Source organism: Cryptotermes secundus, unplaced genomic scaffold (genome assembly GCF_002891405.2).
Source record: "Cryptotermes secundus unplaced genomic scaffold, Csec_1.0 scaffold188, whole genome shotgun sequence".
Classification (NCBI taxonomy): Eukaryota; Metazoa; Arthropoda; class Insecta; order Blattodea; family Kalotermitidae; genus Cryptotermes; species Cryptotermes secundus.
This window is the reverse complement of record NW_019738872.1, coordinates 137717-152411: the sequence shown is the minus strand read 5'-3', so window position 1 is coordinate 152411 and position 14695 is coordinate 137717. Positions and strand designations below refer to the sequence as shown.

The 14695-nt window shown below is 38.0% G+C and overlaps 1 protein-coding gene across 2 annotated transcripts in view; it reads left to right on the top strand.

The window, feature by feature from the left end:
- Positions 1 to 14695, top strand: part of LOC111871092 (Down syndrome cell adhesion molecule-like protein Dscam2) — a 244320-nt gene that overhangs the window by 160528 nt on the left and 69097 nt on the right. For both annotated transcript variants that reach the window (XM_023863883.2, XM_033754105.1), the window contains exons 11-14: positions 897 to 1058; positions 2697 to 2987; positions 9261 to 9380; positions 12918 to 13076. In XM_023863883.2, the coding sequence (XP_023719651.1) occupies positions 897 to 1058; positions 2697 to 2987; positions 9261 to 9380; positions 12918 to 13076 (732 nt within the window). The remainder of the gene's footprint in view (positions 1 to 896; positions 1059 to 2696; positions 2988 to 9260; positions 9381 to 12917; positions 13077 to 14695) is intronic.

Here is a 14695-nt window from a genome sequence, read left to right as displayed (position 1 = left end):
ACAGATGTTCTGAAAATGTGGCACAGTTCAGATATTTGGGAATGATGATAACAAATCAAAACCTGATTGAGGTGGAAATTAAGAGGAGATTGAATTCAGGTATTGCTTGCTACCATTCAGTCCAGAACCTTTTGTCTTCTTGTCTGCTGTCCGAAAACATAAAAATTAGAATATACAGAACTATCATTTTGCCTGTGGTTCTGTATAAGTGATCAGTTTGAAATATTATTCATTGCAAAGTTCTGTAATCATTTACAATTGGTCAAGTTGTGAACATTTAAATTCTACATTAAATAACTGTTTTTTTGTTTTGTTTTTGATAATTTAAAATACTGAATTATAATGTAGCTTTCAGTAAAGTACTGAAGTATTTGAATGTGCAAGGAAGGCAGGTCATGGTACTATCCTCTTCATGTAAAATAGACACTGGTCATAACATTTAGTCCACTACTGATAATCAAAGTAGTACTGACATGCAAAGCAAGAGTGATGTCCAGTTCAACTTTAAAACTGAGCATAACAGAGTTTATACAGGTGATTTATATATAGTGCTTGGTGGTTCTGTTTTGTTTGTTCATTAATGTTGCTGTCAGTAGTGAAATTACATGTAGTTCATCAGACAGTGGGATAATGATGAACGATGAATTGGAAATATTTTGGAAGAATGTTGCCATGGCCTACTTGAAATTATATTCCAGCCATTTCCCTACAGGGGCTGAAGAAAACCAGGAATAAACCTCAGACAGGATAGTTGTTCTCCCAGATGAGATTTGAACTGTGCATCTCCTACAACAAATCTAGAGTGTTCCACTTCACCACCCTCCTAATGGTGGTATAAATGAATGAGTGTATGAGTGTAAATTCTTTGCTATTAACATATTTGTGATTCTATATAGATGGACGTGTGTTACCTGTAAACCACCGGCAGACAGTTCATCCAAATGGCACATTAACAATAGAAAATGTTCAACAGAAGGCAGACCAGGGTACATACACTTGTCAAGCAAGAAATCGTCAAGGCCTTTCAGACAAAGGGAGTGTAGATATAAGTGTAATGGGTAAGCTGCATGAAACAGATAATCCTCTCAATTTCAAATTAGCATTTATTATATTTGCAAAAATTTTTACAATATCTGTATGGCCCTAAAGTAATACACAAAATTAAGAGGAATCGTAAACCATGATGTGTATTTATGCTAACCGTCTTACAGTGCACAGTTTTTATTTAATTTCACCTTTCTCTTCACTTTTCACTACATGTTTCAGCACTAATGTGCCATCTTCAGGTGTGTCTCTATGCACGTCAAACTACTGCACTGCATGCCATGACGTCTTCATTCTAAAATGACTAAAATGTGTATTCGTCATGTATAACAATAAATTCTAAATATTAAAACCTTTCAGGATTCATCATCCATATGTCATATCTCAAATACGTGAATCACGCCAATCCTCCTCTATGGGAGCACTCTTCCTACATTCACGTGTACAATGCACACAGTCACAGGAGCAAGACACAACACAGAGCACAATACACACATATATACCTTATTTTAATCCATAACAATAAAGGAGTCTTTAATTTTTAAGTGTTAATATTTAGATTTGATGATTATAATGCACACAGTATTTTTACATTTCCTTATAATTTTTAAGAACGAAATCACAATGATGTGTTTCAATAACTTCTTTAACAGTGATTTTGGCAAGTTATAGTGCACAGTAATTCAACAGGTATAAAAATAGGCAAGTAAAATTTATACACAAAAATAATCTGAAGATCATAGTTGGTGAACCTGTTTTGCTCAGATTAAATGCCCATTATATTAAAGAAATTGTATAGATGGTAATGAAACCTAGCTCTGTTACCTTCCTTTTTTAACCATGAGCAAGAAGGAAGTGATGGTTTTGGTGCCACTGGAGAGAGAGAGAGAGAGAGAGAGAGAGAGAGAGAGAGAGAGAGAGCCAAGCCAAGCCTAATCATGTACCACTTCTTGCTATGTCCTGATACAGAATGTCATGGAAAATGATGTCCTGGACCCCATATCTCTTTCAGCATGAAAGAAAATTCTCATAGTTATACAAATATTGTGTATCATGAATTGTGGCAATATCGATGATGGCAAAGATGACTGATGATAACAGTGTAAGCCAATACAAAAATAAATTCACAGATCCAGATTTCCAGAATAGGGCATCACGTCTGTAAGCTGACATAGTTTCACTTTCACCTGTACATATATATTGACAAACATGTTTGTTTTTTATTTTTTAACACAGTGTTGCACAAAATTCTGCAGAACATGGTACAGTTATTATTAAACACACACTGCAGTACTTAAAATACTAAAATGAAATGTGTGAAAGAGCTTTGAAATTAACCGTACTAACTGTACCAGCAGTTTTAGGATATAGATAATTTTCATGGTGCTGCAAAGGTTTGAGAAATTGAACTTAATAATTGTATCGGAGTACAAGATCATACTTCATACTTTACAGTGCACTGGTAACAAATTATTTGCTAAGAAAGTTCATTTTTAGTCCTCTACTTTAATCTTAATCCAAAAGTTTGAGCACTCACTGTTGTTTCTATAGCAAATTCTTACTGATTATTTGATGGAAGCAGAGCCACAGGAATCAATCCAGTATCAAGCAGATATACTGGCACCATCACCTGACATATGCCTCCATTACAGAGCCACCCAGCATTTATCCATTTTCCATTGAGAGCGGTGTCCGGTTGGGTGAACGCTTGGGGTTGCAGTGCCTAGTGACGAAAGGAGATACTCCACTTTCCATCCACTGGCTCAAGGATGAAGATGAAGTGCTGAGCTTGGAACTCCCTGCACTCACGGTGCGCAAACTGGGGGAGTTCAGTAGTACTCTGATGATAGAGCAACTGAGCACGGAGCACGGTGGACGCTACACATGCCAAGCCAGCAACCGTGCTGCCACAGCTTCCCACTCAGTCGTGTTGGCAGTCAATGGTACCGCACCTACAGCTTTCCCCCATTTTAGCTGCTTTTGGGACTTGGCACCCCAGCACTTCACACACAGCAGCACAGCACTTGGCACACCCTCCATCCAACTGTAAACTGGAACACCTCAATTCTTTGTTTCCTCCACTTACTTTAGAGACCAAGTTCTGATGATTGTATCTGCACAACAGTACACATTTCAAACAGTTCCATTACTCTTAAATTGAATTTTCCAGAATTGAAAAAGTAACACAGATTAATAGAAATATGGACATTAAGTATGGGTAAAAAATAAAGGTGACTTAGTAGAGGTGTGAACTGGAGAAGAACTTGACTTCAGTAATACACAGCGCAGTATCCGATGTCACTCATTGTAATTATTTTTCTATTTTACATGCAGAGTAATAACTTCTCAAATAAATAAACAAATCATAAAATGCAGCTTTTTATTTATATGTATATTTTAATTTTATGCAGAAGTAAACAGCAAATAGGCTCTTTGACTACTGTGTAAACAAATCAGGGATTTGAGAGATAGCTCTAGATATAAATGAAAAACTCGTGCATTTTTCATAATGTCCCAAGTTGCATGTTGGATGGAGTGGCCTGCACAGCACACTGCACTGCCCTCATCTGCTCCACTCACCTTTCTCACAGTATCACTGCACACTGCACTTGCACTTGCACCTTGCACTCTTTGCACATTGCAGTGCCCCCCGAGATCACACCGTTCGCTTTCCCGAAGTTGGCTGAAGGGGCGCGGGTCCAGGTGGCATGTATGGTGCACCAAGGGGATTTTCCACTGAATCTGACATGGCTGAAAAACTGGGCGCCTCTCCCAAGCCACATCCGCATCACACCATTCGACGCATATTCTAGCATTGTGACGATGAATAGTGTCAAGCGTGGTGACAGCGGCAACTACACATGCGTGGCCAGCAATTCGGCAAGAGTCACCACTCACACAGCACACCTCACCATCAGCGGTAACTCACCTTACCCATTCCTGTCCCAAACTAATATTTTCTTCAGGATTGCTCTGAAACCTGACCTGGTCGACTGTTTGCTCTCCCGAGTAAGAAAAATTACACAAAAAATCAAAATCTGAAACCCATTGTATGCCTATATGTATATATATACATATTACATATATATATATTTCATATTTTGATATACGTAGCTGATTCCAAAAGTAAGGTCTCCAAAGCGCTGGGTAATTTTTCGTGCGGCTGATGGCAACCCTGTTGCATTCGTTGCTTCCCCCACTTCCCCCAATACCACCAAGCATGCGCACACGTAGCTAGGACGCTCAGTCTTGGCACGGTTGCCGTTAGAAATGGAGCTCCCGATTACTAAAACCGCGAAGTGTGACATTCGCACAGTTATTCATATCAAAATATGAAATAGTGTAGTTATACAGAATGTTTGAGAGCTCCAGTACAAAACTTAAAGAGGTATCTGGGGAGATCAATTAGAGATGAGATTGTAAATAAAATTTATTTTTAGATTTGCCACATTTAAGGAGTTATGACTTTAATGTGATGTCAGATTGTGTTGTTGTGATTGTGGATTTTTACAATTTGGAAACAATTCTTTTAACATAAAATGTCAACTGATCTCCTTGTTTTCAATTAAAGAAAGGAAGAAAGACTGCAAATTCAGTGCTTTATAGCACTCTTCAGCCATTGCTCCTGAAAAATTCTGAGTACATTTTGTGTCAGCACACCCAATGTGAGTAACAACATACGTTCAGGGTATCCTCCCTCCAACTAAACTTATGCCTGACAGTGACGCCAGATTGAGCCTCTAGCAGTAACTAGTTTTCTATTTAGATTCCTAATGTCTGTAGCAGCCACCTCAATGTGACTAATTAGTTTGTCTAGATCCCAAATTCCCATGTCATTCAGACATTCCCACAAATAAAAATGTAGGGGGGAGAGTGAGTGTGGCAGAATGTGGAGGGTAGGTGATTGGACCCTCATGCCCAATCTGTGTTTCCGGAAAGTTATTGTCAACCCATTTGTTAGTTTGATATGAAAATGGGGAGGGGCATCTTCATGCCACATGCTCTCACACACATGTAAAGACACATCCTCCATTAAACATGGAAGCAGTTCTTCAAGAAAATTGTCTTAATACTGTCCATCAAAACAGTCCTCTAACACATATGGTCTAATTATGTCATCATCTATGATTCCAGCCCGAACACTGGCACTAAATCATTACTGTACTGAAGAGTGAGGAGTGGCACGAAGATTCTCTGCTGTCCACACATGCAGGTTATGTAGCTTGTATACACCATTTCTTGTGAATACTGCCTCATGAATCCACAACATACAGTACAAAACTTGATGGCTTCACACAGTCTTCTACAATTCCCATTGCACACTAGCTGAAACATTTGTACTTTTTCTACAAGGAAATCTGATCCACATGCCAAGTATGCCACATTTCATTCTGAGAAAGTCCTCCTGCATCAAAAATCTGACAGCCACTGGTTGGGGGTTTGCCACACATTCTCCTCACTCTCCTCATCCCATCACTAACACAGGTATGTGGCAGGAGAGCGTTTCTAATAGATTATGATGCACTGTTTTAACCTTTAACGTCTGAAGTACCCCGATTGGGCCAATGATGAGTATGGACGTTGTGGCCAAAGTACCCCGATTTGGCCAGTCAGGCATTTAAACTCTGCTAGTGGAAGCATGCGTACACGCCACTAGTAGAAGCGCATGCACAGTCCTAAATATTTGTTTTTAAATGTAGTAATTACCAGACAGACTTGAGTAAAACCCTAATAGAGGAATTAAAATGATACCTAAGTGAATAACAACACAAAAGAGTATATGTATGAGTTATGCCCACACTCATCCTCGAGCCAGTACTTTTATTGCAGATTCTGCAGATTAATGTGTTAAAAATATATAGTAAAATTCGATGTGCATACCTTTTCTTATTTTTATCTGCTTGATGTATATATAGGCTGAAATAAAACTACAGTATTCAATTTCACTATGAACGCACAGAAAACAGATCGCACTCTGTAACTCAGCCACAATGTCACTGTCTGTTCACAGCCATAGAAAGGGCAACCATGCTTTCTTTCTTCTGTCCTTTAGTCAAAAGATTCGAAAATCTGAAGAGTATAACAAAGACATGAAACTTGTCAGCAGAAGACCAAATGATTTTATTGCTTCCATCTATTTTATGACACTAGGGGCTGCTAAAATATGTCAGTTGTTACAAGCAGGACTGATTTTATAATTCAGAACAACTCTGTGAAGAACTGGGAAACCATTTTTACAGTACGCATCAAAATTAAAAGGAAAAGAGTAGAAAATAGTGTATAACTGCTTGTATAAAAATTACCAAATCTTCTGTTATAATATGCGACACTACATTCTTTCTGATACAAAGTTAATTCCATCCATTTATCATAAAAATTGTATTAGATACATCATTTTTAAATACAATGCTTAAAATTATTTAAACGCCCTCATAGGAATGGGAATTTAAACACGCACCAGCATCGGGCATTTAAATAAACTTCGGCCAGCTCTAGCTTACCACCATTTCAAAAGTCCGGAATTTAAAGGTTAAACACACATTTGTAAGGTCGTCTCCAACCTGTATATCGATTGTATTACTCATTCAGTGATGCAAGAGAATTTGCATTGCAAAAACAATACTAGGCAGTTTCCACTGTTCTTGTTACTGGCGCTAATGCCTGAGTCAGCTATCTGATGCCACAATCTTTCTGCATTGAGCCCCCATCAAATGAGGACAGAAATGCAAAGTGATGTCACCAAAAAAACATACTGTAACTCCAAAAAGGAGGCAAACTTGAAGAAACTTCATTGTCACTCTCAGCTCAACTTGATCTCCTCAACAACATCTTTAAGTATGGTACTGTGGCTTTGAACCATCCTGTATATCAAAGTAAATTGTTTTCTCACTATTAATTAACAATGATTTTAAATGTAATATATAAAGTAGAGCTGAACCTTGTGGTCTTATGGTAAGACACTGGGCTCTCTATGGTTCAGAGTCCATGCCAAGCAGTTGGTCCTCTCTACCTACCATTACTCATGTGATTGCCCTGTTGTTGGGGATAACAGAATCTGTTCTTCTCAGACATGGATTCTATACTTTGTTATGTGAGCAGAGGACAGTAAGGTCAACAAAGAACACATCTGGATGTACTAGAAAAATGGCGAATGTACATAAATTGTAGTAAACTGTACATTTGGCAAAGGCTTTTTCTGGCAGCTTGAATCAGAATTAGCATGGGTTCCATATTGCACCTCACGATTCCCTTAAACCCACTCAAAATTGACAGGCAAATTAGTACTTAATAGTGAGATACCCATAAGAAAACTCTCCATATTACACTAAGAAATTCCAACCTTACATACAATGAGAGAAATATTAACTCCTTGTTATTCCACTTCACCATAAAATTCCATTTCTCATTCAGAATTGTTACAGTCACTTACAGAATTGCTGGTGCTTCTTGAAGTCAATAAATACTTAGTGTACTATCCCACTGTATTGTACTCCCACAATTTTTCCAGTGTCAGATAAATGCTGAATATATGATCTGCTGTTTTTCTGTTACACTGAAATTTAAAATAATGGTCTTGAGCAGTTCAATTTACATATGGATTTAATCTTGAAAGACGAATTTGGGTACAATTTTGTATATAGTTGATGACAGTAATATTCCTCAGTAATTACTACTGTCAGTTTTATCAAAGAAATAATAGTCAAATGTATCTCAGAACACTTTTTTATTCCTTACTTTTCTAATTCTGTCAGAAATTGATAAATACCTGACAATTTGTATTACTTGAGCTTTTAATAGCAATCTAAAACTCACATGAACTGGGCCCAGATTAAGGCTCAACAATTAGGATATCAGTCACTCAAACATCATTAACCTGATGTACATTCCATAATTGAAAATTATCCACAAATGCAAAATATTTCAGGACTCTGCAAGCAAAACAGAATTTTCATATTTTCCTAATTTAGTTTCAGGTTGATAATCATTCTTAAATTTGCTTATGTTTGTATCAAATGGTTAATTATTTTTCTCTTATTGTTTGTTTCATGCTCATTGATTTTCCCCTTGATTTCCAGATGTTCCCTATTCTCTGAGTGAGAATTAAGATGTTATTTTTAATATATTGTAACGTGTTTCATTACTGAATACGCCGTAGAGATCGTTAATTGGTTTATTTAACAATCTACAAATAATGGCTACAATTAATTATAACACAGCTGCGGGGTTTCACACTTTATAACTCTAATTGCAATAATCTGTTACCACTGTTGCGGGGTTTCACACTTTATAACCCTATGCGCAAATCAGTTCAATCTGTCTTCAGTGGTCTACATGTTTACAGTAGGGGAGCTATGTATCACTGTATCACACACTCCCAATTACGCAATCACACACACGTCCGGTTCTTCTTTCCGCGACGGCTGCTATACTCCAACTGTAGTCGGCTGACTGGAGAACTGTTGATAACACACTCGCTCGTCTACTACTTAACTCTGCGGTAGCCACATTACAACTCTCGGAGGTAGCTCAAGGACTAAATCGGAAATGTCTTCGGCAATGGCCACATTATAACTAACTCGCAGCCGCTGTGCAGCTCACTTATATAGCCGCAGTGCTTGCCTGTTGCGTAATGAGTGCCATATCATCCTGTTACGTCACCGCTGTTGACTCGCATTGCATAGCTACCAGGTTGCGGGGGCTCGGCTAACTTCGGCTCCGCTCGGCTCACTTCGACTCCGCTCGTGACGTCACCATGGGGAGAGTGGCGGGATGATGACTCGCCTATTACGCGAGCGCTACGTTACCGCCACATGCTGCTGGGGAGGTAGGGGTCCTTCGTTGCGCAACATGTCACAATATATTTTCTTGTCTAGGAATAGACCTCATTGTTTTTCTGTGTATATCTTGAAATAAACATTATGCTTTGTAAATTGAAGTTCAGTGTTCTATTTCCATTTAGAATAATATACCTTGACACAGAGTGAGTAGAGGTTATCACTGACATCAAAAACGTTGTCCCTGTTTTACATCACATTGAAGATATGAATACAACTGAAATTCTTTTTTAAAAATTTGCTAATATGTGGAGATCTTCCCTCTAAATAATGCTGTAATGAGAAACACTGTAAATACATTACTGATTCTGAGATACATTTTCATGGGAATGGTTATGAAAAATCATGTAAATATTATGTGATGTGTTTGGATTATTTCAGTGCCTCCTGAGTGGGTGATTGAGCCAAAAGACACCAGTGTGGTTGCTGGCCAAACAGTAGCATTGCACTGCCAGGCTGATGGTTTCCCTTTACCTACTGTCATTTGGCGAAAGGGACACGGTGATTAATTCTTTATCTTGATATATTGCTTTATAAAGGTATGATTAGCTCTATGGCGACTGGCTGTGAACTGGATGGGTGGAACGTGTTTCCCAGCAGAGGTGTTGTGTGAACTCTTATAACTATGAATAACTAACTAACTCCATGGAGCTAAACCGTTCTTGAAAAGTCACCAGTCACGCACCTACTCAAGAATTTCCCAAAATTTTATGGAAACTTAAGGTCCATTACTATGTTCACAAAAGCCCTCCACTGGCCCCTATCCTGAGCCAGATCAATGCAGTCTGTATCACCCCATCCTATCTATCTAAGATAAATTTCAATATTATCCACCAACTTATGTCTTGGTCTTCACAGTAGTCCCTTTCCATCTGTCTTTCCCACCACTAGCCTATATGCATTCCTCTTCTCCACCATCCATGTTATATGCCCTATCAATCTGAAGCTCCCCATTATGCAGTCCTCCAAATTCCTGTCACTTCATCTCTCTTTGGTCAAAGTATTCTCCTCAGCACCCTGTTCTCACGCACCCTCAGTCTGTATTCCCCCTTGAATGTCAGAGACAAGTTTCACACCCATACAGATCCAGAGGCAAAATTATAGCTTTGTATATTCTAATTTTTATGTTTCTAGACAGCAGAAATGAAGACAAAAGGTTCTGGACCGAATGGTAGCAAACGTTACCTGAGTTCAATCTCCTCTTAATTTCTTCCTGAATTGGGCTTTGATGTGTTATGGTTGTTCCCAAATATCTGAACTGTGCCACATTTTCAGAACATCTGTTATGATTCTGCCCTGCATCCTGGTGATGAGACAGCAGCATACACTTAGTTTTCTCTACGTTTACATCTAGACCAACCTTCTTACTAGCTGCAGATATAGTTTCTCCAGTTTTCTTCAGTATATTCATGTTATTATTTTTTTAAATATTCATGTTTATCTCTGAATAGATTTACATCATCATGGGTATCCAAAACTCTATGAGAATAATGTAAAATACTTCCTTCCTGTTATAAAATGTTACTGGTTCCACCATCTTCCCTCCTAACTGAATCATAGGCTTCCTTGAAATCTATGACTAGATAATGTACAGTCTCACTGTACTCCAATTATGCCTCCAACACCCAGCAAATGCAAATGGGAGGGGGGGGAAAGATCTTTAGTTCTTGTGTTATGTCGAAACCCACACTGATGATCCCTAATAGTTTCATCTACATATGGACTTAACCTTGAGAGTAGGGTATTGGTTAAAATTTTGTATGACGGCAACAGTAATATTCTGTGATATTTCCTACAGTCAGTTTTATCAACCTTCCTATAAATTGTGAACTTCTATATCCACCATACCTTCACGTGACTGGCAGAATGGACTTTCTCTCAGAAAGAAGAAGATGAGAACAGTAACAATTTAAGTATGCCCTTATACTACTATTTCATCTGAAATATGTCAAAAATAACTTAACAAACTTTCCTGAAGATTGAAATGTTTCTATGAACTTTTACCTACAAAGATGCTGAGATTTTAAAATCTGTTTTACCATTATCTAATTAATGTTCCGCTAGCATAATGCAACAGAATCCTTTCTGAGAAATAGATCTCTCAACTACTCACAGAATTTTTTGCCCTTTTTGGAACAAGAATTTTTTTTACAGTGGTCAGTACAGCTTGTTATTAGCCCCATACCACGACAGAGAAACCCATTTCATACCCAAATGGTCAATTTCATTAAGACCGATTGTAATTTTGATACATGTTGAAGCAACTATGTTTGGCTTGGTTGGACATATTGCACATTTAGAAATCGCAGCTAAAAGTAACTGTGGATTTATCGCCAATTCACACTCTTTACAGTTTACTACACCACACACTAAATCTTTTCTGTCGGCTGTATTGTCACTGGTTGTCTGATAACAGCTTCCAGTGCTGTAGATCCCTCAGCTTCCGTGTACTGTGTTCACTGGCTAGTGCTTATCTCACAACTAGGTACTGCTATGCAATGACTTACAACAGTAGGGGCTCCTCTGCCTCCCACACCTCCACAAGGGGTGACTCCTTCACAACAGCCTCAGACTTGGGCTGGTCTGTCTTCCTGCAAACTATCTCTGGACGTTTCTAGACTCTGGACTGATTCGCTTGCCCCATTGGTCCTTGTGATACGGCCTTGGGAAAGACCCAACTCAAAACACCGATTCCCACAATTCCTCTGTTTCTGCATGACATCACTATCAGCATGGACCCATAGAGAATGTTGTTCCCAGTCATACTTCCATTGCTTACGTTGTGTGGCTTGACGTATTTCATTGTTGTGTCATTGTTTATTGTGCCATAACCTAGTAGTGGACATCCCTTCTGATTAAATTATTCTGGCTTTCAGCACACATGCTCCAATATTATCTTTCTACTTATATCTAGGCTGCCAAATAATCATCCTATAGGGTCTTCTGGACATATATAAGAAACCAAAATACAATGTATGAAAAGGTTAAATACAGTACAATTTCGGTAATCCAGCCATACGCTAGTCCAACATGTCCAGTAATCTGGCATCAGGCTCCAGACAGGTATCTGTGATCTTGTGTAGGTTTCTACAGGCAGCAGGTGCTGACTTGTGTTCGGTCGAGCTTGACAGACTGATTTATTTAGACCCTCACTAGTATACAGTTTTCCAGGTCTTCAGTAATATACTTCCTGTACAGTGCTTTTCATACGGTGGTGGATTTAATGTGTGCTGAAGATGTCCAGTTTTGACAAACATAAGTACAAAACTTAAAGTGCTAAAGCTGAAATAATTAAGACACTTAACAAAGGTGAAAAACTTGTTAATTTGGCTAAAGAGTATTATGTTGGATGTGCTACGATATACTTTTTCCAGTAATCTATCTTTTTCAGTTATCCAGCGATAGCTTGGTCCCATAGATATCAGATTACCAAGACTGTCCTGTTATACTTTTTGAACAGAGCTGTGGTTGTCAGAGCATGAGTGATGCCATAGTTACAGGCTTTCCCTATGCTTAAATATTATTGATCAGAGAGACCACTTGTAGGACACAATGATTGTATAAAGCTGCATGAGTACCTTTGTGCATGGATCAGAATGAATAAGAATATGCTTAATTGACTGACTAATGGACTGATTGTTTGATTGACTGATTAATGGACTGTCTCCATATAGCATAGTCCTCCTTGAGAAGCTAGTAATTGGTCAGATAGCAAAGAATTTGCATTTATTTTAGGGAACCTAAAGGTTAATTATTGTAGTTAGAAAAGTCATCTACTGATCCATATTCTGAATCAAATGAAAGTCCACACCTTCCCCCTGTCTCTTCATGATCAATCTTAATATTATCTTCCCATCCTCAGTTAGGTCATCTAATTGCTATCTTTCTGAGAATGGTTTTGTGATTGTTTAATCAATATTTTAAAGAAAATGGAAATATCTATATTTCTGATATGGTAGTACTTTGAATATACATTTTCTTTAGCTAAGATATTTCCACATGCCATATTTTTTAAGTGATATACGGTAATTTATTCAGGTAAACTGGCATCCCAGTTTGATGAAGTGGAAGGCCTTTTGAAGAATGGTACATTGCTAATTCACGATGTCAGAGAAGAGGATGAAGGTTATTACATGTGTGAGGCGAACAATGGGATTGGTGCAAGTCTGAGTGCTGTAGTGTTTTTAACAGTGAATGGTAAGTGTTCCTTTCATTCTGTGGTATGCGAAGTTATAATTGAGGTGCCAGAAGTCTGCCAGAAAGAAATAATTTGCTATGGGTACTTTAGGAAGTATTTAGAAAAAGAACCTTAGCTGCTGATCCTTCAGGAACTTTAAATTCGTGATTATGAGCTCCACATCAAATGTATATTTATAGTAAAATGTGTTCTGTAAATCGTATCTGCTGCTAAATTCATGCTTGATTTTATCCTAAAGTTTCAAACATTCACCATCAGATGTGCCTTGTTGACTTCTAATGAGCTTGCTGATATGCATCAGTTGTTTGCTGGTATGAGCACAGGCTGAAGAAGAAACAACTATTAAGGGGTAAACTAACAGTTAATATGAACAAGTACTTCCAGTCTGCTGAATATTGTGATCCCTTCATCCTTAAGCACACAATAAATTTAAAGAATGGTTCCCACTATTTAGTTCAGAATTTTGTTTTTCTATCTGCAATTCAAGAATATAAAGACTGAAATAAACAAAACTATGATTTTACCTCTCCTTTATATTATAGGTAATAAAAAATTTGATTTCTCGCATTAAGAGAAGAACTCAGGTTGAGGTTGCTCAAGAAGAGGATTTGGGGCGAAAAATTTGAACCTAAGATGAAGGAACTAACAGAGGATAGAGAAAATAACATGATGAGTTTCATAATGTGTACTCTATATCAAATACAAGTATTACAAATTCAAGAAGGATGATATGAGAGGAGCATGTAACACATTTGGAAGAGATGAAAAGAGCATATCAATGTTGAGTGACTATTTGGTTCTCAAGAAGAACTCTGTTCTGCTGGGTTAACTAGTTAATTAAGCCAGAAATTAGCTATGTTATAGATGTTATAGAATTAATAACACTGGCATGAAGGTCAGAGCTAATCAGCCCACCTACAGAGTCTAAATATTAGAAAATATATGTCAGAATTTAACTCTGTTTACGCCAAATTCATGAATGCGTACAGCATAGTATGATTTATTTATGTCATTAAGAATTATCACCCCCTATTCTAAACAGCAAATAGTAACGTGTTATTTCAGCAGAAAGAAAATTCCAGATGGGCCGTTGTTTGGGAATGCCTTGGGCAACAAACGCGTTCCCTCAGAGATGGATGGTTCGCTGTGAAATAAAACATGTTACAGTTGTAGTATTTAGAACTGACAGTCCTCCAATGCAGAGTGGGAGACGTATTGGTAGTGGCGGGGAGAGCTCCAACATGCTGACAAGTGTGGAAGGGAATGCAGTACAGGCGTTCTCAAGAGGAAATTACTTCTTACCTCATCGTGTTGCATAATGTTGGTGGTTTAGTCTCAATGATGTTCACACATATTATACACTTTTTACTGTTATATACATGAAGAGTTTATTTACACATTACATGGGTCTATTCTAAAGGGGCAACACTGGCAATGTCCGCATAGATATCATCTCCACATGCCTGTCATTCCTTGTCACCACCAGATGAATCAGAGCTATCATCAGAACTGTTTATTGTTTATTGTTTATTGTTATTAAATAACTCCACAAATCCTGTACAGGAGCTTTAGCACCCATAGGATATAGAGCTAGTCAAACTTATACAATCTCATACAA